At 37.2% G+C, this 24991-nt stretch overlaps 1 protein-coding gene across 1 annotated transcript in view; it reads right to left on the bottom strand.

Annotated features, from left to right (window-relative positions):
- Nucleotides 1-24991, bottom strand: part of rngtt (RNA guanylyltransferase and 5'-phosphatase) — a 148558-nt gene that overhangs the window by 29502 nt on the left and 94065 nt on the right. The window contains 1 exon segment of the mRNA NM_001001222.1: nucleotides 17639-17739. Within this exon segment, the coding sequence (NP_001001222.1) occupies nucleotides 17639-17739 (101 nt within the window).

Raw genomic sequence — 24991 nt, 5'->3', positions numbered from 1 at the left:
GGGCATGCAAATGAAGCAAGGGCACACATACATGCTAGGTTATGTTAGCCAATGTATTGACATAACTTTGTCTTTTACTCTCACATCTTCCTATTACAGTTAGAGCTGCATTATATCCTGTCGGGTGATCTCTGAGGGAGCACACAGCCGTCACTAAATGGTGGCTCAAGGGAAACTATGTAAAAGGTCAGTATTTACCAATATATATTCCAATTTGAAAAAGGTCCTTTAATAGGTCACATTTTAGGATATTAATAATCTGTTTGTAGTATTTATTCTGGGGGCATAGTTTTCTTTCAAATGAATCTATTCTCATCAGAAAAGTGTCAAGTGTGCCATGTGAGAAAGCCAGGGCCACAAACACAACAGGGGACACCAGAGAACACTAAACGTATCTTCTTTTTCAGAACTAAGCCTCTGTAGAAGATACATATACAAGAAAGCACACTTGTGGTTTTACAATAGTTAACCTATAAATACTTAATGCATATCATAATTAGGAGGAGAACCCTTGAATTATACAGTATGTCAGGTCCAGGCTGGCAGTAGCTCCATGGTTCCCTAGTTTCCATTTACACATGACCTGCAAATCAAATAAGGCTGAACATGCACCATATATGCAGTAAGTGCAAGTTATTAGGAGTATGTAAGGTCACAAGAGCAATTTGAGAACAAGTACATATATAAGCCCTGAAATTCCTACCAAACTCAAATATACCACAACGTCCACTTAATTAGAAGCCAATTAACCTACCAGTTAATTTTTTATTTTGGACTGTAGGAAGAAAATTAGTATCTGGCCTAAACCCCTGAAGGAATAGTATTACAAGAGCTTCCCTGGACAAAAAAAAAACAAGCAAAAAGCTCTAAACATGCAAACAACATGTTGCTGTGATGAGCAGATTAAGTCATGTAAAAAATATCTAAAATAAAGAATATGTGAACACATACAACCTGGTCTACAAAAACAGCCATGTCACAATTTGATGACAATGGGAATGAATGGTACCACAAAGTGTACTGTTAAAGTAAGTGATGGGAAATGGCTGCCCACCTTGGAATGCACAACTTACAATTTCCATTTATACTTTGGTATTTGGCTTCCAAAACTATTTGGTCTGTGTGATGAAAGTGAAACAAAAAAAATCTGAGACAGAGAATAAATTACGCCCATCAAACTATATAAAACTTCCATGCATGACCACAAGAATATAATGAGAATTTGTCTTTTGTGTCCTTGACAGTTTTTCAACTCCGGTCTGTGTTGTTTATTAGCAATATACTGTAAGTGACAAGTTAATTTTGCTTTTAATTTCTTCTTTGTAACTTACATTTTATTAGATTTCAAGGTACACAAGTATAACATCAAAAGAGAAGTAGTATTGTTCAGTGAAAATACATAGATTAACATCATGCAGAAAGGAAAAATTGTTGCATACATAGTTAACAAACAGGCTTGTTGTTATAGTCCCTGCAGGGGGAGATTTGACAAGCGTAGGTAGGAACTTGAAAGTAAGAGGAGAGCTTCATTATAGAATGAACTGCTAGAGTTGAAGAGAAAAAGATATAAATAATAGTGCACTGTGTGGGCCTATGCTATCAAGAGGGGTATTTGGGGTTTGCTCATATTCCTTTGGATATATATCGGTCCCACCTGGACAAAACTTTCTCAAAATGTGAGAGTTTAGCAACCATGAGTTCCATTGTCCTTCATACCTTCTACTCTAGAGAGTACTTTGAATTGAATTGAAGTCTTTCCACCACTTTGTAATTTGTAAGCCTTTGTTCTGAGGAAGTATTGTGGGGGATTGGTTTCTCCACCAAAGCGTTCAAAATAACCAGCTGAACTGGGTGGAAGAGGGATGAGGACAGTAAGGGGCACATTTACTAATCCACGAATGTCCAAAAAGCGTCCGAATGCTTTTTTTTTTAGTAATGATCGGTATTTTGCGTTTTTTCGTAAATTGTCGCAACTTTTTCGTAGCCGTTATGACTTTTTTGTAGCGTTACGACTTGCGCGAATTGTCGCGACTTTTTCATAGCCATCGCGCCGAGTACGAAAGTTTCTGATTCATTCAAGCTTCAGTATCCTGACTTTCCTTGGGCCAGGTTGGAGCTGCAGAGTGCCATTGAGTCCTATGGGAGGCTTCCAAAATCATGCAAAGTCTGAAAGTTTTGCCCGCCGTTTACGAGCACTCAATACGAAAAAGTCGCGACAATATACGAGCAAATCGTAACGGCTATGAAAAAGTCATGACAATTCGCAACGGCTATGAAAAAGTTGCGACAATTTATGAAAAAGTCGTAACGGCGATGAAAAAAATTGCGAAAACTACAAAAAAGTTGCAAAATGTTCGTTTCCAATCCGAATTTTTCCCATTCGGATTCGTGGATTAGTAAATCAGCCCCTAAGTCTCCTACTGCTTTCCAAAAATCAGTTAATTTGGGGGCATTGCCACATTATATGTTCTTGTATACCCAACTCGCCACAGTTTCAGCAGCACTGTATGGAGGTGTTAGAGAAGATTTTACCTAGCTTGCTTTTTAATTTCTTGTGTGGAACATTAGGTCCAAAAAGATAAATGATACGTCATCAGTGTTTGACTATGGCCTTATTGTGAAGGCATTTTGCAGTATAAGATAAATATGTTTTGAAAGTGTATATAACTAATAAGCACATACATATTGTACACAGGAACATGAAGTATTTTTAAGGTCTGACAGATTTTTAATTACACAGGTAAATAAATCTAAAAATGTTGCCCTCCAGAAGTTGCAATAGCATCCAAGTACCAAATGCAAGAGTTTGATTTCAACTGCAATTATTATCCTTTATTTATATAGAACCCATGTAAGGCAGATTGCAGTTATATTTACCAGTTCAAAAATGCAAACTTTAATATGATGTTTGGATATTCTCTTGTGTAGAAGTTTGAAAACTGCCAATCAATAATATGCTGCAATCATGTATGTTTTTCTTTTTGTGCCACTGCTCGCTTATTTAAAAATGTTGATGTTAGTTTTATTTTCTTTGTGGAATTTTATCATTTATAGTTTTAATAGGCTGGCATTTATTTTGAGTAGGCACAAAAAATTAACATTGTGAACATGGAAAATTAATGATAAATAATAATTTCTAAAATATGGTTTGAGAATCTATGTTTATACCAGATGTATTGGGCTACACAAGGGTTAAGCTTTACTCAACTTTTTAATTTACTTAGCATCAAGGGAGAAAAAATCATACATGGATCAAAACATACTGGATTAATTAGCTCAAAACAATTTAATTATTTGCACAGCTTGGTGTAGAAAGCATTGCTAGGTGCCATAAGGCTGACCTATCCTCTCAGAGTTTTTACTCTCTACTTGGTAGTACAACTTCATTAATTAGACTTAACAAGAACCAGGGATCTGGAAGAATGATTAGATAAAGGTTTAGTGAGAGAAATAAGAAGCAAGAACACGATAAGCCAGTACATAAATGCCATCGACAGCCAAGCTAATTGTCATAATTCAGTGTGCTCAGTGAAGAGTTAATGAAGTTATTTTTTGATGTATAACAGCCTTAGGCTGATGCCACACAAGGTTGATTTCTGGCTTGTGGAAAAACACAGGCCAAGAATCAGCCCCTCAGCTGGCATCAGCCTCCTTCTTTGCCTGCACCTGGAACCATTGTGTTGGCCAGGGTGCAAGCACACAAGGCAGATATCAGCAAAGAAAAAAGAGAGTTTGCATTTCTTTGCTGATATCAGACATGTGTGCCTAACCCAAGGCCAGCACAATGGTTTCGGGTGCAGACAAAGAAGGAGGCTGATTCTTGGTCTGCGTTTTTCCACAGTCCGAGGATCAGCCCTATGTGACATCAGCTTTAGGCCTTTGGAAAAATAGGCATTTGGCATGGGGCTGTAAAGGAAAATCTCTTTGACTAAAATGCCCTTTACTATCACACTGCTTCACCTCCGAAAGGATAGGAAATATACTGCTTATGGCAGCCACTGACCATGTCAGGTGAAAATTGCTGGGAACATTTGGTTCAGTGAAAGAAGGCTGAAAATAAATATTCTGTAGTCCTTTGGAATCTATAAAATACATTTCATTACTCCCCCATATCCTGTAAATTACAATTTGAGTATGATTATTATTCAGTTATTATTTTATAGGCAGCTAACTGTATACCAGCAGCTCTCTTCTAAAAGACACCAGCATCTATACATAAAAAGAAAAGCACTGTACAATAGTTTGCATAATCCTATTTTATGGCCAGATGATTATTTTAACAAACAACAATGTATTTAATCTGTCTTGTATGTTGGAGTAATAAAAAGCAGCACACTATGGGGCTGATTTACTAACCCACGAATCCGACCCGAATTGGAAAAGTTCCGACTTGAAAACGAACATTTTGCGACTTTTTTGTATGTTTTGCGATTTTTTCGGATCCTGTACGAATTTTTCGTTACCAATACAATTTTTGCGTAAAAACGCGAGTTTTTCGTATCCATTTCGAAAGTTGCGTAAAAAGTTGCGCATTTTTCGTAGCGTTAAAACTTACGCGAAAAGTTGCGCATTTTTCGTAGCGTTAAAACTTAACTTAAAATAACAGCGCCTCAAACTAGCTGTTATTTTAAAGTCAATATTACCCTGTTATATTGTAAACACACAAACACATAGCGTATGGCACATATTTTGGGAAAGCTGAAAAACGCTTGCAGAAAATATGCTCCATACACTCCTACCTGTGCCTGCATACGAATTAATTGAAAACGCTCGGGTGCAGGCACATGTAGCTGATATCTGCCTAAAAACATGAGACTGCATTTTCTCGCGTTTTTATGCGGATATCGGCTACATGTGCCTGCACCTGAGCATATTCAATTCATTCAGGTGCAGGCACAGGTAGGGGGAGTTTCAAGCAGGGCTGTGGAGTCGGTAGATAAATTCTCCGACTCCGACTCCTCAGTTTCTGATACTTCCGACTACGACTCCACGACTCCGACTCCTCTGTTTTTAATATGCTAATGTATTTTATACATCCAGGAAGGGGAAGGGGCACTTAAAACACAACTGAACTGATAATAAACTGATAGACAATTTTATCTATACTCCTACTCCTAATGATTTCCCTAGAATCCCATAGTCATGTTTAAAGTTTAAGCTAACATTACAGCTGAATTACAGCAGTTTTTCAAATGTTTTAAAGCTTCAGTCTTAAAGGAACAGTAACACCAAAAAATAAAAGAGCTTTAAAGTAATAAAAATATAATGCACTGTTGCCCTGCACTGGTAAAACTGGTGTGTTTGCTACAGTAAAACTACTATATTTATATAATAAGCTGCTGTGTAGCCACGGGGGCAGCCATTCAAGCTGGAAAAAAGGCACAGGTTACATAGCAGATAACAGACAAGTTCTGTAGAATACAATAGTGTTTTATCTGTTATCTGCTATGTGCCTGTGCCTTTTCTCCTTTGAATGGCCGCCCCCATGGCTACACAGCAGCTTACTTATATAAACTATAGTAGGGTTTCTGTGGCAAACACCCCAGCTGTACCAGTGCAGGAACGGCTGCCCCCGGGGCTACACAGCGGGGTATTTATATAAACTATAGTAGGGTTTCGGTAGCAAACACTCCAGCTGTACCGGTGCAGGAATGGCTGCCCCTGGGGCTACACAGCAGGGTATTTATATAAACTATAGTAGGGTTTCTGTAGCAAACACCCCAGCTGTACCAGTGCAGGAATGGCTGCCCCCGGGGCTACACAGGGGGGGTATTTATATAAACTATAGTAGGGTTTCTGTAGCAAACACCCCAGCTGTACCAGAGCAGGAATGGCTGCCCCCGGGGCTACACAGCGGGGTATTTATATAAACTATAGTAGGGTTTCTGTAGCAAACACCCCAGCTGTACCAGTGCAGGAATGGCTGCCCCCATACTACACAGCAGCTTATTTATATAAATTATAGTAGACTTTCTGAAGTAAACACACAACTTTTACCAGTGCAGGGCAGCAGCACATTATATTTTAGTTACTTTTATACACTTTCATTTTTTGGTGTTACTGTTCCTTTAAACTATTGACTATCCATTCCCTTCACATATACAAGTATTTCTAGTCCTGCAAATGTTTTTTACTTAATTAGTTATCAGTGAGAGTTAGGCTAGGTTCACAGTGGGCATTGTGTTCCCAGTAACAGAGGAACACGACGCAGTGGAGCTGCCGCACCTTAACTGTGCGTTACGTCCCATTTAGTGAAGCATACAGTCAATGAAAAGCTTCATGGTCGCTCAACGTGTTCGTTTATGCACTGCGTGCATTGGGCTTTATTCTTATAGCAGAGAAGTAATTAATTATGACTGTTTGTGAATTGGGACATTTAAACTTGCTTTATTTTTTTTTTTTATTCCCATTTAAATTTAGTAGCAGTCAGAGTCGGTTCATTTTTTGCCGACTCCGACTCCAGGTAACTCCGACTCCACAGCCCTGGTTTCAAGCGTATGGTGCGTATTGTATTCAATTGTTTTTCGGCTTGCCAAAAATATGCGCCATACGCTTCATGTGGCATGAGCCTTAACTATCTGAATATAGACTTATTTCATACATCTGGGGATGCTGATTACAGGAGAAAACAATAGGAAGACGAGAACACACAAAACAGGCAAGATTCTAGCTGGAAGAACCTCTTGCATTCCCTTGGCCCCAGTTTGTGCTTAAGATTTTATAACAACGTTGCTTTAAGAATACAATCATGATTCTTCTGGACTACAGCACCTTGCATTAGTTATTCCCTAGTAATATATTGAAGGACTCAAGTATTCATACCAAAGCAGCATTTTGAGGGCTGATATGTAGTTTACTTTGCATAAGCAAAAATAACTATGCTATAGATTTCTATTATGTAATTTTACTTGGAGCTTAAAGCAGAAGGAAAGGTAAAACTAAAAGTAAGCTTTATCAGAAAGGTCATACATCCATAAACACTTACATGGGCAGATAATCTACCGAATCTGTCTAAAGGGCCAATACCGGCAGCTGAAATTGGGCCCTGTATGGCCACCTTAAAGGAACAGTAACACCAAAAAATGAAAGTGTATAAAAGTAACTCAAATATAATGTGCTGCTGCCCTGCACTGGTAAAAGTTGTTGTGTTTGCTTCAGAAAGTCTACTATAATTTATATAAATAAGCTGCAATGTAGCCATGGAGGCAGCCATTCAAAGGAGAAAAGGCACAGGCACATAGCAGATAACAGATAAAACACTATTGTATTCTACAGAGCTTATCTGTTATCTGCTATGTAACCTGTGCCTTTTCTCCTTTTTTCAAGCTTGAATGGCTGCCCCCGTGGCTACACAGCAGCTTATTATATAAATTATAGTAGTGTTACTGTAGCAAACACACCAGTTTTACCAGTGCAGGGCAACAATGCATTATATTTTTATTACTTTAAAGCTTTTTCATTTTTTGGTGTTACTGTTCCTTTAATGAAAAACAAGTAAGAAAGTATTAGACAATGTTTACTACTGCCTCATACTATACAGAGATTTTGTGTTTGTTCAGTAACAACTGATTTTATCAGGATTTATAATAATAGCCTTATTTCTTATACTAAATATGTAACATGTTTTCATATATTATTGAATTCTATGACATGGTCAAAGTATATGTTGAAAAGGAAACCACGGCAAATAATTTTGATTTGTGGAACAGAACACTAGAAGAAAAATAAAATCAGATTTGATTGATTTAATGTGTAAATCAAGACTGCTATATGAGTCCATCCACAAGTTGCCCAACAGGGCTGTTTTAATAAATGGGCAAAAGATACCATTTCCCATGGACTACCAGGACTCGGGGCCCACCATCAAACCTTTTAACCGTTTAAACTTTGAATAAAGCATCCCATAGAAATAGCAGACCCCTAATTTTAATCAGTTAATTAATTATATTCATTAATTTTCTATTAGAACAAATGTTCCTTATGGCTTTTTTTAAAATAAAATGTTGATATTTGTGATTATGGGTTATCTATTTACATTGCTGTTGGTTCAGGACTGCACGCCCGGATTTCATGTCTACTTCACTAACTATTGGCTATTCCTTTTTTTCCTGCCTTAAAAGATTCAAGTTCTCCTGCTTGAGGGTAGCCCTTTTACAAATATCTTGCGATAACTTTGGGGGCCCACTGGTACCTTAGAGCAGCCCTGTTGCCAGATTCTCCTTGCTTGCCTACAATGCAAAGCATGTATAGTTCTTTCCATTTGCAACTCCCCACCATACTCTAGCTCCCATGACCTGCATGCCATCATGTGCATCAAAATTGTTCTGCTCCTTTTGCACCCCTGCACGTTGCCATGCATCTTCTCATACACTCTTGCTCCATGATCAATTATCAGTTCCATTAAAATAGATTTGTTTGCAGAGTGCTTTTCCAGTGTCTTGACCATGACCCATTCTATGTTAAAACTGCCTTCTGATCCTGACACAGACTGTTTCTTTGATTATGAATCTGTACTGCCTCCCGTGCGACCATCTGTTTGCCTACTCCTCCTACTTCTCTTCCACAAGGCTCTCCCCTGTTTCACCCACGGTGGCTGAGAGCTCAGTGAAGACATCATTTATTTACGGAACAAGATAGTAACCAAATATAGAGGAAGGTCACCCTGGGTGTCCGAGTCCAGTGACATTCCTTCCAAAGCATAAACCTAATATGTTTAGTATGCACCAATTTATCAAGTTACATTCTCTGTATTCTATTCTAGAATAATTAAAATCTGTAGTGTTAAAGGTAAAAAAAAATAATCTGGTGTTTTGAATTAAAAGGTTCTCTTTTCCTGGGCAGATGTATGAAATAACAAGGTCATAACAGAAATCATAGAAACATAAGAGAGGCACAGCTGGGGTAAAAAACAATTATCCAATGTCAGAGAACTGCTGAAACACTGATTATCAAAAAAAAAATATGATGTTAAAAATTCAAAGCAAGTACAATATTTGTTTGTATGTTTAATTGGTGCCCTCTTCAAGACGTCATGCTTTTTATACAAAACAAGGATTTAAAAATAGTTCTGCATTTAGCACTTTAATAGTATCATGCCATGTTCACACATGCAATTGAAGATCTTTGCAGTGTTGGAGCACAAAAGCAGCAATTCAAACACGTTTAAATTTTATCAGCTTTTGTGGCTCCTGCAGGGTCATTTGCACCAGGATCAATAGAACAGATTACAATTGTACTTGCTTTTGACTATCCTGTTTATAGCTGCCAAGTCAGAATACAATTTTTGCTTTAACAAAAATAAAAATGCATACCACTACACTGTGCCTTCCGATCTAAAACACAGTCCTGAAGTAAACCTGTTAAAGTGCTTTTTTTATCTGTCATTTTTCTGACAACTATTGTTTGACATGAATCCTATCAGATAAAAGGGCGGCTTTAAAACATGCTACACATTCCCTAGAAATACGATCTACATTGTAGTAAAGCACCATAAAGAGCTAAACCTAGCTGCAGGAAAATGGCATTCAATTTTTAAAAGATGGATTGCTGGGCAGTGAATATGTCTTGTATGCAAATAATGAAAGAACTGGAATCCTTCAAAGCAGTTACAGATTTGTGACTTTTCTGATTATAACCAAGTATAAAGAGAGAAAACCACCTAACAACCTCCATGTAGGGATACTTTGTTATGTCACATGTTTAATTAGTTTAGAGTTGAAAACAAATATTTAATTATTAAACTGCATACCTGAATATATTAATTCCTTCCAGTCATACATTCTGTTTGAAAAGACATGATGAGTGGCCTTATCTTGAAAGATGAGAAGAGGTACAAGGTTTAATTCCTATCATGTGTTAACAAGCCTGTAGGCTTCAGGGTGGTGATAGAAAATTGCAAAGGGTATTCAGAACATGAGACCAAGCCAGAATCAAATCAATGTGTTAAACCAGAGTGGCCCAAATCTAAATGAAAATACATAAGCAGAAATATGTGGCTATACAGGTATGGGATTCATTATTCAGAAACCCATTATACAGAAAGCTCCGAATTACCAGAACGTCGTCTCCCACAGACTGCATTTTAATAAAAAAATTTACATTTTTAAAATGTTTTCCTTTTTTTCTGAGCAATAATAGGAAAGTACCTTGTATTTCAGGGCTGTCCAACTGGTGGCCCGCGACCCCCCTCTGTGTAGCCCCCCACCTGTCTGGCTGCTTTGATGGCTTACCTTTGTGTAAGCTTTAAATGGTATCAGTACTAAGATTAACTGGTCCCTTGCATTGCTCACACCTCAGATTCAGGCTGTAACCCCCTGTATTGTTTAATCATGTAATACCCTGTACTGTTCATACCTTTTAATGCCTTCATTGTTTCCCCCCTGCCCTGTTCACACCTCAGGCTCAGGCTGTAATCACCCACATTGTTCATCTGTTCACACCTCAGACATTTCTTCTGACACATCCAGCATTGTGTCTCTGTATGCTGCCTATGTGTGCCATAGGGCAGGCATAATGTGGCACACATAGGCAGGGGAGGGCAGGAATAGTATGGCACACATAGGCAGGGGAGGGCAGGAATAGTATGGCACACATAGGCAGGGGAGGGCAGGAATAGTATGGCACACATAGGCAGGGGAGGGCAGGAATAGTATGGCACACATACGCAGGGGAGGGTACTCTGCCTGCTCTATGCCTCCCCTATGCTGCCTGTGTGCGCCATACTCTGCCTTCCCTATGCTGCCCATGTGTGCCATACTCTGCCTTTTCGTATGTTGCCCTTGTGTGCCATACTCTGCCTGCCCTATGCTGCCCGTGTGTGCTATACTCTGCCTTTTCTTATGTTGCCTGTGTGTGCCTTACTCTCCCTGCCCTATACTGCCTGTGGGAGGTGAACCTGGCAGGGGTTTGTTCTGGGAGTTTGTTAGCATTTGGAAATAGTCATTATATGTTCCCTAAGGTGTGTAATTATATGCTGGTGGTTGCTGTGCTATCCACAGAAGAGGAGGAGGCATATGGATTTAAGTGTATGTCTTAATATGACATAATATAATTCTTTCAAATATGAATGAAGGGTGATATCCCTTCAGTGAGCACCAACCATTGGGTTTTTGCTGTGTTGCCACCATTAATGTGGGGATGGTCTTAAAAGCTCTTGTGATAATATGGGTGTAGTTTAAAGTGGGTGCGGTTTAAAAAAGGGGAGTGGTCAAAACTGGCTTCCATTATCGGCCCTCCACCATGTCGGCCAGACAAATTCTGGCCCTCGGTACCACAGAAGTTGGACAGCACTGTTTTATTTTATCCTAAAATATTAGTTATCATTATTTGATGTAAAACAATCCTATTGGGCTTATTTTATGGTTAAATGGTTTTTAGCAGACTTAAGGTATGGAGATTTAAATAACGGATAGATCCATTATCTGGAAAACCCCAGGTCCTGAGCATTGTATAATAGATCCTATAACTGCAGCTTATTTTCAGGCAAAAACAAATTCTGACTTTCTAATAGTCAGAAATAGTAACTAAAAACCCAGGATATTTTTTTAGATGGTCTGCAAGCAAAAGTCATTATAAGGACAAAGCAAAAAAAAATAAAAAAATAAGTATTTCAAGTGAATTATGCCACATAAGCTGCCATCTGAACATAGCCAAGCGATTGCCCTCTGAGCAAATAAAAATGTAATCCCATTCATGTCAGAAGATTTGATAGCAGATAAAAACTGTGTATACTGCACTCTGAGCAAATGAAAATATAATCCCAATCTTGTCTGGGTTTTAAAGGAAAGAATATAGGATAGGAATTTTAAAGCTACTAACCTAAATACTGTTGTGTGAATCAAGACAATGAATATATGGACAAATATACCCTTTTCACCTTTCAATGAACGATTAAACAATGCCATCCTTAACTGCCCCTGTTGACCAAATAAGGGCACATGTATGTCTGCAAGTGCAGTTCCGACCCTGCAGTCATTTGCAAAGGTATTTGGGTCAAAATGTGCTCCTTGCACTTCCGTATAGTTACGCTCTGTGCTGTTCAGTCCTTCCTCTTTTCCAATCAAAAATTAATGCTGCTGTGTCTGGAGCTACTGCCACCTTCTGGCCAAGCGGTAGCTCTAGGTACCCCTTTGCAGCAAGCATCAATAGGTGCAGCACACTTGCTTCTAGAGAGTTACTCATATTACTCATATGCTGAACACTGACAACAGATGAACTACCACGCAATTGCATCCAATTTGTAACGTAGATGGGTAATTTGACTCAGAAAGAGACAGAGTTAGGTGTGTAAACATACAGCACACCACCACAAATTTAGGCGTGGCCTAGTGATGTCACTAAATGTGTGTGCCTTTCCATGTCACTGAATTTGGCAGTGATAACTCCCGGGAAACCCGGCAGGGATTTCATAGAAAAGTTCCTGTGGCCGTACACATTCGTACCTAAGAAACCGGCAGTGTCTTTCTTCTATCATGTAACATTTTTATATGCAGTGGGAGACATATTTCCTGTGTGCAAAATGAGAAGTGCCCTGTCAATCATTCTCCATAGGCTAAAAATGATATACTGTATATACTCGAGTATAAGCCTAGTTTTTCAGCACTCAAAATGTGCGGAAAAAGTCACCCTCGGCTTATACTCGAGTCGGGTGCCATGGGTCCCTCCAAACTAGCACCTTCTGTCATTTGGGTGCAAATTAGGCCAACCGCAACCAGACCCTCCAGTGCCCTGGCCCACTCCCAAATTCATCTACCATCCTCACCTGTCCCATTCTGCACTATACATTGCACTTTACATTCTATATAAACCATAGTTTTGAAGGATTTTAACTCTTTGTGTTTTAGCTTGGTTGTTGATTGAGCTAAGGGAGTAGTACTATTAAGGCATCATTGTTGATACCATAGTGTTTTTGTTTGACCTTCTCCACTTACAGAGCTAGTTTACTGTTTTTCTTTGTAAAAAATATTTAGAAACATATGCCCCACTGATGCCTCATTTAATGTACTTTTATTGGTATTTATTTTGATTATTGAAACTTAGCAGTAGCTGCTGCATTTCCCACCCTAGGCTTATACTCGAGTCAATAAGTTTTTTCAGTTTTCTTAGGTAAAATTAGGTACCTCGGCTTATATTCGGATCGGCTTATACTCGAGTATATACGGTACTTACATTTGAGCTACTGTGCCAGACAAAGGACACTACCGCCCTTTAGCAGTTAGGATCCATGCATCTGAAAAAACATTTAGTAGTTGTCTAAATCTTTTTATGTCGTTTCACCAGTACTTGACCTTGTTGATATCTGTTATCTGAGTTCAGGACCCAATAGTTTACTGTATAAGTACAGGTATGGGATATGTTGTCCGGAAACCTGCTATCCAGAAAGTTCCGAATTACAGACCATCTCCCATAGACTCCATTATAAGCAAATAATTCTAATTTTTAAGAAATCTTTTTGTCTGTAATAACAAAACATTACCTTGCACTTAGTCCCAACAAGATATAATTAATCCTTTTTGGAGACAAAACAAGCCTATTGGGTTTATTCAATATTTAAATGATTTTTAGCAGACTTAAGGTATGGAGATCGAAATTATGGAAAGATTCCTTATGCGGAAAAACCCAGGTCCCGAGCATTCTGGATAACAGGTCCCATACTTGTACAATATAAAATTCAGATAAATTAATATAGAAAGCTTCTATGACAGATTAAACACCACTTTCTGCTACAAAGCACACTGAGCATGAGCAGTGCCTCTGACACTCAAAAGATGGTATTACAGGGAGATTGCCAGATGCTGCGTGTAGCTGTAAAGAATTAGGTTACATTTTTTTTCTGTAAACCTTACAGAACTGCCCTATCATGGCAAAAGCTATTTCTCATATGCCAACTGCATGATCCGAAAAATGTGATGACAAAAAGAGGGTCAAGAGGCATATTTGAAGATTTAAGAAAAAATATTAACCAAAGTGAATCCAGCTGTTTTAAAGCTGTGGTTGGTACAAGCAAAACTGTATAATTTTACAGTAATGTGCAGGAAAGAAGTCATGACCCAAAAATAAGTTCTTATGAAGCATATCACATTTTTCAGGTGAAACAGGAAGAAAGCAGGTAATTGTCTTCTAATAAACACCTTTCTATAGCTATATGTACAAACTGTTCGACTCTATTAACGTGTTTTGTTTTTTAAATTAAATCCTACTTAATTCTCATGCAGAGATGTTAAATTCACAACTGTTAATTGTTTTATATCCTCTTATAAATGTGTATGCTTTTCCTACAAAGGAATAAATAAAAGATATAAGTAGAAAGTAGCTTTCATTCTGTATGAATATGTAGGGGATCAGAGAACTCTGTCCCCTGTTTCTCAGTCTGTGACATCATCCAGCCTAGCTACAGACTGGGGAGTAACCCGATTGGCTGGATGCCCCAGTGCACTTCTGGGAGGAGGTGTGCTTAACTTTGGAACCAAAAATCAGGGGGCAGGCCCAACAGTTGATAAAGGGTGCCCCTGGTGTTTTGCCAGCTTTTGGAAGAGAGATACAGAGTGAGCAGCCAGTACCACTTTTTGTGAGTTCAGACTGAAAAGTGAAGAGTCTGCTGGGTTGCCAAGGATTACAAAGTCCTCTGTGGAATCTCCGTGTGTGTCCCCTGGTGAGAACATAGGGGAAGGTACTCTGGGGCAGGTAGCGCTACCTGGGGGGACTTAAGAGCTCTTGGCGAAGGGACTGAACTGATTAAAGGGTTGTGGTCTATCCGGATCCAAGTTGGGACTGGGCACCTACAGAGACTGTGCCAGCAGTGGATAGACTGCACAAGTTCCTCAGGGCAGATAAATCAAATATCCCTAAAGTTGTTTTACATTCTATTTCAACAGTTATATAAAGTTTGATATTGCTGCAAACTGTGTGTGATTATTTCCTAGTGGAAATCCCCTTGAGGTGTGTTCCTCAGTGTCCAATAGATGGAGGCACTGCACTAAAATCCCAGTCCCGGTACCTTTTATCTGCAAAGGGAACCCAAATCTTCTGTTCTAAGCCTATATACAGCCCAGAATAAGTGAGTGTGCCAAGAAAGGGTTACACATAGCGCACAACAATGTTTTGATTAAAATCAACTCTGCACTCTTTGGGTACATATTGACCAAAATAACATTATCGTTTATATTAAATGGTGCAAAAAAAAAAAGCAAAACCAGGGAAACAGATTCCCAAAAACAAAGTAAATGCACAACAAACATACAAAATGAAACAGTCAACAAATATATATAACAAAACAAAATGTACACCCACTCCCTAAAGATGCCCAAACCATTTAAGAAGCAACAGATTTTTCTCAGCAGTTTTTCAATGATCAAATGCTTCAATTAACAGAAAGTTTACTACACTTACATAGATAATAGGTTGAAAAAATACCAAAGTTCTTCATGCCTTTTCAAGCGAACCCTGGCGCACATAGTTAAAGGACATGGAAAGCCTATATTTTCCTACAAAATATATGCACATGTCCCCCACCCAAATGCATTGTCTGCATATATCTCATCCGTTTGCTAGAACCCTCACATTTTCCTAAAACAATTAGCAGCTTTCCCTTTCACATATCTTCAGTGACATTTCCATCTGCACATAACACATGTGCACTGTAAAGTTCATGCAAAGAAGAATGCAGGCTTAAACAGGCACAATTTACTAAGAAGTTCTGCTTGGATCAAGCATTGCATTCGTTAAGCTGAGCTCAGGAGAGTAGGTTAGTAGAAAAAAAAAATAGGAGCAGACAGTTCTCTGGAAACCAGCAACGCCATCTCCTTACTGGCTGCTAGACTGGAGAGCGTGTTTAGTAATCTGAGCTAAGAAGAACTAAGCATGCAATTTTTTGATTGCTGATATCAGGCTTTTGCGAAACCTATGGGATGAATGAATGAATACAGGAAGTGCATTACCAAAGTCAAAGCTCAGATGACTTAAAGGAAATAAATGGTGGTGCAGACCCTTTCCAAATGCTACCCTTATTCGTTAAGTCATGCAAATAATTTTATGGAAAAAAAAAAAGTATATTTCCAAGACAGTAGTATCCCTTTTAAATTGTTTAAAAGTATATATATATGCAAAAGTATATATATATATATACTGTGTATACACACACACACACATTTACATATATATTTTTTCTTTCTTTCTCTAATATTTTTAGAAAAGGTACAATGTGTATACCACATGCACTGCCATCTGGTACAGCTACATATAAAACAGACAGATTTAACCTTGCCGTATAACTTTTATTACTAATATTTCTCTTTGGGTTCTCTTCTTTTCATATCTATGCTGCCATTCATACCACTGTCTGATATTCAGCATCAGTAGCCATAACAACTAGACAGTACTTGAATTGCTTTGCTACTGTCCTATTTGACAATTAAATAAATTAAGCTAAATGTACATTTAGAATTATTAAATTGATACGGACACGAAAAAAATACTTTTCTAAATATGAATATACATAAAAAGCTACCTATACAGTAGGTCGTGCTGACGGTTTTTCGCCGACATGTTTTCTTCTGTAAGTAATTGTTACTTGAAGTTCATAAACCTGACTGTCCCTTCTCAGCCTTTCAGTTATAGCTTCCAATGCAAACAAATATGGCAGCCCCCTCTTTCAGGAACATGGGAGATCAGACAGGTAATGTAAAAGCATCAGGCAAATACTTTTATGGCAAAATTATAAAGTTCTTGCACAGACAATGTTATGATACATGTAAAAAAAAAAAAATAATTTCTGGTGTCAGTATATCTTTAATAACAAATTATTAATTGAATTATTTTAAGACCATGATAAAAGACATTCTAAAGTGATCCTCCCCTTAAAAAACTGATTATAAAATGTTATCATATTTACTATTATACTTATAATTTTGTGAGCCATATAAAAAAAATATTGTAGTGTAAAGAAAAGAGGCCAGTGTACAAACTATAACTTAGAAGGCTAATGGAAGACACCATGGAGTTCCATGTCAACCTGAGGATTTGTGAATTTATAAACATCGCGCAACTCTGTGGTGACCTTTTCAACCACATTTTCAAAAAAGACACTGTAAAAGAAATAAAAAGAGAATGCAACAATTTGGAAATCATATTAAACTACAAATAGTATAAAGTCAACTTATAAGATGTTGAAACTGAGAAATTTTTGAATTTGATACCAACAATACATTTAAAAAAAAAAAACTCCTTATATGGGCAGAGAAGAGCACAACCCTTCAAAAAATAATCAGCTGCCCCGGGTGCAGGTCATTATGAATAGAAAGGAAACTGCTCTCATAGGAACAAAAAAGAAAATCCTGAGGCTTGTGTGTGTGTTTGTGTATGTGGGTATATATATATATATATATATATATATATATCTAGAGAGAGAAAGAAAGAGCAAACATGCCCAGCAGACACCTCTTCGACCGTCTGCAGTCAGAGAGAGGAGATCTCAGCAAATAAAACAGGGATCCATGCTAGGCTAGGAAGTAGCAGAGAGACCTAAAGTTGAGCTACCTGTGGTAGCAGTCATTTTAGAGATAGAAAAAAAAAAGTTTACTTATTCTTTAATTTTTAATGCCATTTATCAGCGACCATATTTTAAATTAGGTGAATGACTTACCCTTCACCCCCAACTTTTGTTATCTTTAGCAAGAAGTCCACAGAATTCAAGTTAGGTGGTTTCCATTTCAAGATATCATCACACCTGCCAGCCTTATATTTCTGAAAAATTAAGAGAGATAATAGCAACTTTTATGCAAAACAATTACAATGCATTCTCCTAGTATGACATACACAATTGTATTTGAAATCTAGAATTGGTCTTTATTTATGAACAAGTTTACATTGTGTTCTAAAAATTTCTAGTATGAAATTCAAACTGTTCTCTAATAAATTCATTTATTCATTTTTACATTTGGTTTATTTGATGCATTTAACTGGATACTGCTCAACCTTCTTCTAAAAACTTTACAATCCATTAATAAGCTCAAACCTCCAGAGATTGAGGACTGTCCCTGGAGAAATTAGACAGTTGTAAGGCAAAGAAGAAAGTAAAAAACCATATTTATTATGCAAATTGCAATATTAAAAAACAGAACAGTCATCTACTGAAAAGATAAATGAGTGTACAAACCATTTGTATGTACCACTGTAAAGGGCAAATTTGGTTTGCATAAAGATAAACATAACAAAAATAAAGACTAAGGTAAGCAAACATATTTACATTTAATAATTTCCTTTATGCTATTCCAATTTTTACCCTTTGTCGGCTAGCCTTTTCATTTTCCAGTGCAAGCGTGGCCGTTCGCCACAAACTGTTTTTACTCTAGAAGGCTGATTTATCAGCGTTTGAATTTGAACTCCAATGTTCAATATTTTAATATGTAAAATGAATGTAAAACTCTAGCATGTAGAAGATTGCTAGCTCATGTAGAAGTCAATGGGAGTTGTCCTAAGTAAAATTTAAGCAAGTTTTTCAATTCTAGTTTTTCTAACTTTTTTGAGAGTTTGTAGATCCAATAAAAATGATAAGTAGAATATGAATTTGGTGCATTCAGGTTTTTTTTTACGGTTTTATTCATTCGAGTTTTTAAGATTCAAATGTTTTAATAAATTAACAAACATTCGAGTTTCGTAAAATAACAGTTTATTGGAATTGAAAAAGAAATCTAAAATTTACAAATTCAAATTCTGATAAATAAGCCTCCCCGTGTAAATTATGAATAAAGGCTGGGGAATTAGAACTCCTTAGTCTGACGTTACTGCAGAAAATAATTTTTTCAGAGTAGTAGTATATCAAAACTATTAGCTTTAACAACTATTGTCTGTTATATCGTAATGTATTGTTGCAAAAATTCACATTTTCTTGCTTATTATAACAGACAAAATACAAGAAACCTTATGGCAATTTAATTATAATAGGATTTGCCACTAAGGAATATACATTTATTAAACACAGGCATTAGAACGCCCCATATATTGTACACAATTGCAACTATACCACTTTACTTACTAACTGCCAGGTCACTTCTTCTGACAAACCTGCTTTATATATCAGTTTGTCACCTACTACTATTTTAGTCTGTGATTTACTTTAAGCAGACAATACCCTGCACCCATACCACCATCTTGGGTAGTCAGAGTTGTAATGGGCTGAATAAAAAACACTTACTGCATATACTCGAGTATAAGCAGAGTTTTTCAGCACCAAAAATGTGCTGAAAAATTAACCCTCGGCTTATACTGGAGTCCCTCCAACTAGCACCCTCTGCTACCCGATTCCCTGTGTGCTCTTCTGTGCTCCGCTCCTTCCTGGTTCCTTGCCCCGCCCCCCGGTGTGACATCACACGCTCCCTGCTCTCAGCTCCGGTGTCTGTGTCTAATGAAGAGGGGGGGAAAGCCTTAACAATCAGGCAGGAATGGAACTGTTTGAAGCAAACAGGCAACGGAACATCAAGCCTGCATGCTATTGAGGTGAGGAGGGAGGGAGAGGGAGCTCCTTGAAGTAAACCTCAAGCTGAATCCTCTCAGTTTATGATGTGCTCCTTTTGACAGACAGGTTGAGGCGCAAGGCATGAATGAGTGATTACTTCTCCAGGTGACCCTGCTAGAGGAGGCAGTAGTGGGGGAGCCTGGCATCTCGCATACTCATTCCCTGCACGTATTTGTTCAGTAAGATTGATAGATCCAATTTTATTGGAATTTATACAGGTATAGGACCCATTATCCAGAATGCTCGGGACCAAGGGTATTCCGGATAAGGGATCTTTCCGTAATTTGGATCTCAACACCTTAAGTCTACTAAAAAAATCAATAAAACATTAATTAAACCCAATAGGATTGTTTTGCATCCAATAAGGTTGATTTATATCTTAGTTGGGAATAATTCCAAGGTACCGTTTTATTTCTACATAGAAAAAGGAAATCAGTTTTACAATTCTGAATTATTTGATTCTAATGGAGTCTATGGGAGACGGGCTTTCCATAATTCTGAGCTTTCTGGATAATGGGTTTCCGGATAAGGGGTCCGATACCTGTACTGATTATTGAAACTTAGAAGCTGCTGCATTTCCCATCCTAGGCTTATACTCGAGTCAATAAGTTTTTCCAGTTTTCTTAGATAAAATTAGGTACGTCGGCTTATATTTGGATCGGCTTATACTTGAGTATATACAGTAACTAATATAAAAGCAGTAACATGGAACACACATATAAGAAAAGTCTAAATATAGGAATGAAAGATAAAAATAGGCTTCATGCATAACATAAATGAAAATGGCTAAAGTACAACATATTAATTCTACGCTGAAATAAAATTGTCATTTCAGTCCACAAATTGACAAAGCACATTCACTACTTAATATCTCTCGCACTCGTGCTAAGCTTCTCTGCTCTATGAAAAAATGGGTGCATTCTATTTAAAGATCCCATTAAGCCACACAATTACCAACTCAGGCTGAGTGACATGTACAAATATACTGTTAATATCAAATGTCATTTAAATAATGAGAGATTACATTGCAGTCAGATTTTTAATATCTGCAACTACATAATATAATATTACCATTTTGTCAGGTTTCATTGCTAAATTTTTATTTAAAGAAACACACCATAAGATTATTATATTTGAGCTGAAGGAGTTCCGTTGCAAATAGCTATGTTTTCTGTATCTATTTCTTCATTTACACAAGATCATTACCCAGAAATGTTTCAAGTGAGCATAGTACAACATGGAAATACTGCAACTGAAGTTCCACATTTGTTTTTTATTTAGTAGTCCGATATATTTTGATTTACACAATGTATTAGATCTAAGTACAAATTGTCTTGGTTTGAATTCAACATTTCCTAAATTATTCTCAGTTAGGTCTGCTTGATTTAAAAAAAAAAAAAAAAAAAAAAAATATGGGCGGGCGGGGGGCAAGTTCATGGCAATTCATATAAAATTTGGACACTAGGCTGATAATTTTCTGGGCATACAAAGGGTGTCCTTTACATGGAAAACAATTTAAGGTTGGACACTAGGGGTATCTAGAAGACTCCCAAAATATCACCCTAAATGTACTTCTGGTTAAGCCACAGCAACCACCACATTAGGCCCAGGTTTGGCAAGGGTTTTCTTGCTAAGTAAACACTAGTACAGAATGAGATATTTGGTTCACAGGTCTTGCTCAGTAACACCAAGCAATATTCTATACTTTCATGGTAATCTGGACAACAGCATGATGTTATCTCAGTAAAGTAATACTGGCTGTTCCCAACCTATAGCAAAATATTTTATTTGTATTTAGTAAATGAAAAGCCAAGAAAATAGGACAGTTAAATTATATAAGTAACAGCATTGCTACAAAGGTTCAAATTAAAACTAAAATTCATAGCAAAAGACAGGCAAGTTTTTAATTTACAAGGGACTAACACACATCAAACTAAAGAATTATGAGTCTAGCAAAAAGCAGACTAACACTATATTCTTTCGGAATAAATTAGGATTAAAGTATCCTTTAAAATCAGACCGTAATTACTACGTGATGAACCTAAATCACGTTCCAGCAGGTAGCACTGAAACATGCAGATTAAAATAATTACAAACGCTGTATTTACCATATATATGCATAATTCAGTTCATCTAGCATACACCTGGCTCCCCAAAATAAAATGTCAGAAAAGCAGAGCACACTGGCTCAAAGATCGTTACACATTCTCTGCCCAGTGCAAATATTAATATGTAGAACACACTCATTTTCAAACCCTAAATACTGCATGTTAGTCCCTCGCTGCTGGAACAGTATGGATACAGATATGGAATCCCTTATCCCAAAAAAAACAATATCCAGAAAGCTCTTACTTATGTGAAAGCCATCTCCCACAGTCCATTTTAAGCAAATAATTCAAGTTTTTAAAAATAATTTTCCTTTTCTTTGTAATAATAAAACAGCACCTTGTACATGATTCTAATGAAGAAACCAAAAAGCTATATTGGTGGCAAAACAATCCTAGTGGGTTTATTTAATATTCAAATATTTTAGTAGACTAGTAATATGATCCAAATAACAGAAAACCCTACTTCTTTGGGGAAACCCCAGGTACCAAGCATTCCAGAACCACATATTAAAGGAGAAGGAAAGAAGGAAAAATGAAGTAAGCTATTAGAAAGGTCTATGGAAATACAGACATAAAGTATTCACAGAAACACTGCACAGAGTCCTCTGTCAAAAGATTTGTTGTCTCTTTTCCTGTGCCAGACACGCAGCTCTCTCCTCTCTCCTGCTCCCCCCTTCCTCAAGAATGTTAAGAACTCCCTCCCCCCCTTTGGAATGTGGATCTGAGCCAATCAGCAGGAAGCTGACTCATAGTCTTACTAACTGTAGCATGTACACCAGTCGTGGTCTCTGTGCAGGAGCGAGGCATTGTGGGAACTTTCTTTACAGAGCTCAGCATTTTTTTCCCTATGAGGCTTCTGATAATCTGAATGGGAGAAATATAGGGAGACTTAAGGGCACTATTGAGAGAACTGAAGGTATGCCTGCAGCTTCAGATTAACTCTTTATAAGCCTTCTCCTTTAAAGAAGTAAAACTTTTTTTTTTCTATCTTTAAAATTACTCTAAACAACCCCCAGAATATCATATCTTGATCCCTGCATTCAGTCTGATCTGGTTTCCAATTTATAAGTTGAAATCTCCAGCTCCTTTACTCTTTTTCCTGGTGAAGCCCTGCTCCCTCTTCCTGTTCAGCCCTCCTCCTGACTACAGGGTAGTCCAAGAGGAGAGCCTTCTGTGCATGCCTCCATCTTTAATAACATATCTCCCTTTGCTTCCTTTCCTATATACCTCCCACCAGAATTCCTTTATCAATAATTTTTTAATATATATGATTTAAATAAAACTGAAGTAATCCAAAGAATTAAGAAGAATTTTACACCCTGGACAATACTTCTGCCCCTTACTACATGAATAGTTGTAAGCTATTCAAAATGGCAGTCAACCAGAAAAGAGACAAATGTTGGCTAAATAGAAAGAACCATTTTTCATTTTGAAGAAAGGTCCTGTTATATCTTATGCAGTTAAAGGAAAACTATACCCCCAAACAATGTAGGTCTCTATAAAAATATATGGCATAAACAAGCTCATAAGTGAAACCCTGCTTCATCTAAAAATACCATTTTCATAAAGATATACTTTTTTGCTATTATGTGCTATTGGGTACTCCTTAATAGAAAATTGCCATTTTAAGGATTAAGGGCTGCCACCTGGGATCATAGGATTCACAGTGCACACAAACAAGCCAAGGCACACATACATGATAGGCCACATTAGGCAATTAATGGACAGAGTTCTGCCTTTTACTCCCACACTTCTTCCTGCTACAGTTAGAGCTGCATTACTTCCAGTCATGTGATCTCTGAGGGAAAGGTAAGACAAAATGTGCTCCACTAACCTCTATAAAAGTCTGAAAGTGCTTGTTTAAGACCTTGTGAGGAAAGTCTTACATATTGCCTTTAGATTTTAGGTCTCTAAAAAAATTCCATAATGCCTAACAACCTTGAGTTTTTTTTTAAAACAGAACACCTCACCCATGCCTTGCAGCTGCATTTAACTTCTGTGTTCCAACAATATAGCCCTCCTTTTCTGTGCCAAACAAACTGCACAACCTTTGGGGTAAGCCATGTTCTGTAAAGAGAAGTAATGGCTTCACACGACATAGAGTCAATGGCTATAGGGATCTGCACATCTATATAACATTTAAAGACTTTAGGTACAGGTACCTGTTAATTATGTTATCAGGAAGCTCTGCATTAGTGCTCACATTTTAAATGAATATCCATTAAAAAACGTATCAACTTTTAACTGTCATCCTAGTCACAGTTCTTTTTTCTTTCAAAATTAAGCTCTAGTAGTACCTCTATCATTATCATATCAAATTGATTACGAAATTCAATAGGGGTCGCAGGCTTGTTGTTGAGGTGTCATTATAGAATGAGATATGATTAAGTGTTCTTTGAAATATGAAATTAAGTGTTTGAAAGAGTGTCCAATAATATGTTGACATTAATCTATTCACCGGAGTCCTACTAAAAGAAAATCTTAAAAGTGAATTCGATTTTTTTCCCAGAACAAAAAATAAAAGTATTTGCAGGCATATAGCATCCCAGTCATGTAATAAAGCCTAAGTGGCTATATCTCAGCATTCGTCTGATAAAGACAAACTAATTTCTGCAACATTCAAACATCTGCTCTGGAATACTAAATATTTCGGAGAAGGAAAAAATGGTGAATCAAATCATTTAATTGTAGGTTTGCAGATGCCTGTCCCAAGGCTAAATCTGTTCATATGGCTGCAAATTACATTATGTATTATGAACTGGAAGAATGCATTTTTTTTACCTCTACTGTAAATTCAAAAATGTATTAGACGCCACAAAATGCTTTCTCAAACCTAAAGCTACAACCCAATCCTTAATATGAAGACATGAAAACACATTTGCTACACCATAGGCATGAATTCTTAGGACATGTTAAAATGTATCCAAATACATTTATCATTTTATTAGGGATGCAACAAATCCACAATTTTTAGGTTCAGCCCCGAATCCTTTGTAAACGATTCAGCTAAATAACAAATCGAATCTGAATCCTAATTTGTCTATGCCAATTAGACCACTGAAGGGTAAAATAGAAGCTCACACAAAGCTCTTACATTTTTTTTTTACTTCTGTGTTCACCAAAACTCACATGATTTTAAGGGATCAGTTCGGCCAGGCCCTTGGATTTGGTGCATCCCTAAATTTTAAATTACACAAGTTATAGTCTTTCTATTAGTTTTAATGTGCTATAGTTAGAATCTTTTCTGGCATCAAAAACTATTTTGACAACATTTTTAGTTATGACTGATTCATGAAAAGGAATAACATGATATAAGAGATTAATTTATTTTTGGAAACAAAATATATGGGAATTCTAGCTGTACTCCAGCTGT

This window comes from Xenopus tropicalis, chromosome 5 (genome assembly GCF_000004195.4).
Source record: "Xenopus tropicalis strain Nigerian chromosome 5, UCB_Xtro_10.0, whole genome shotgun sequence".
In the NCBI taxonomy this organism is placed as follows: domain Eukaryota; kingdom Metazoa; phylum Chordata; class Amphibia; order Anura; family Pipidae; genus Xenopus; species Xenopus tropicalis.
Note: the sequence above shows the minus strand (reverse complement) of the source record. Positions and strands in the feature narration are given on the sequence as shown.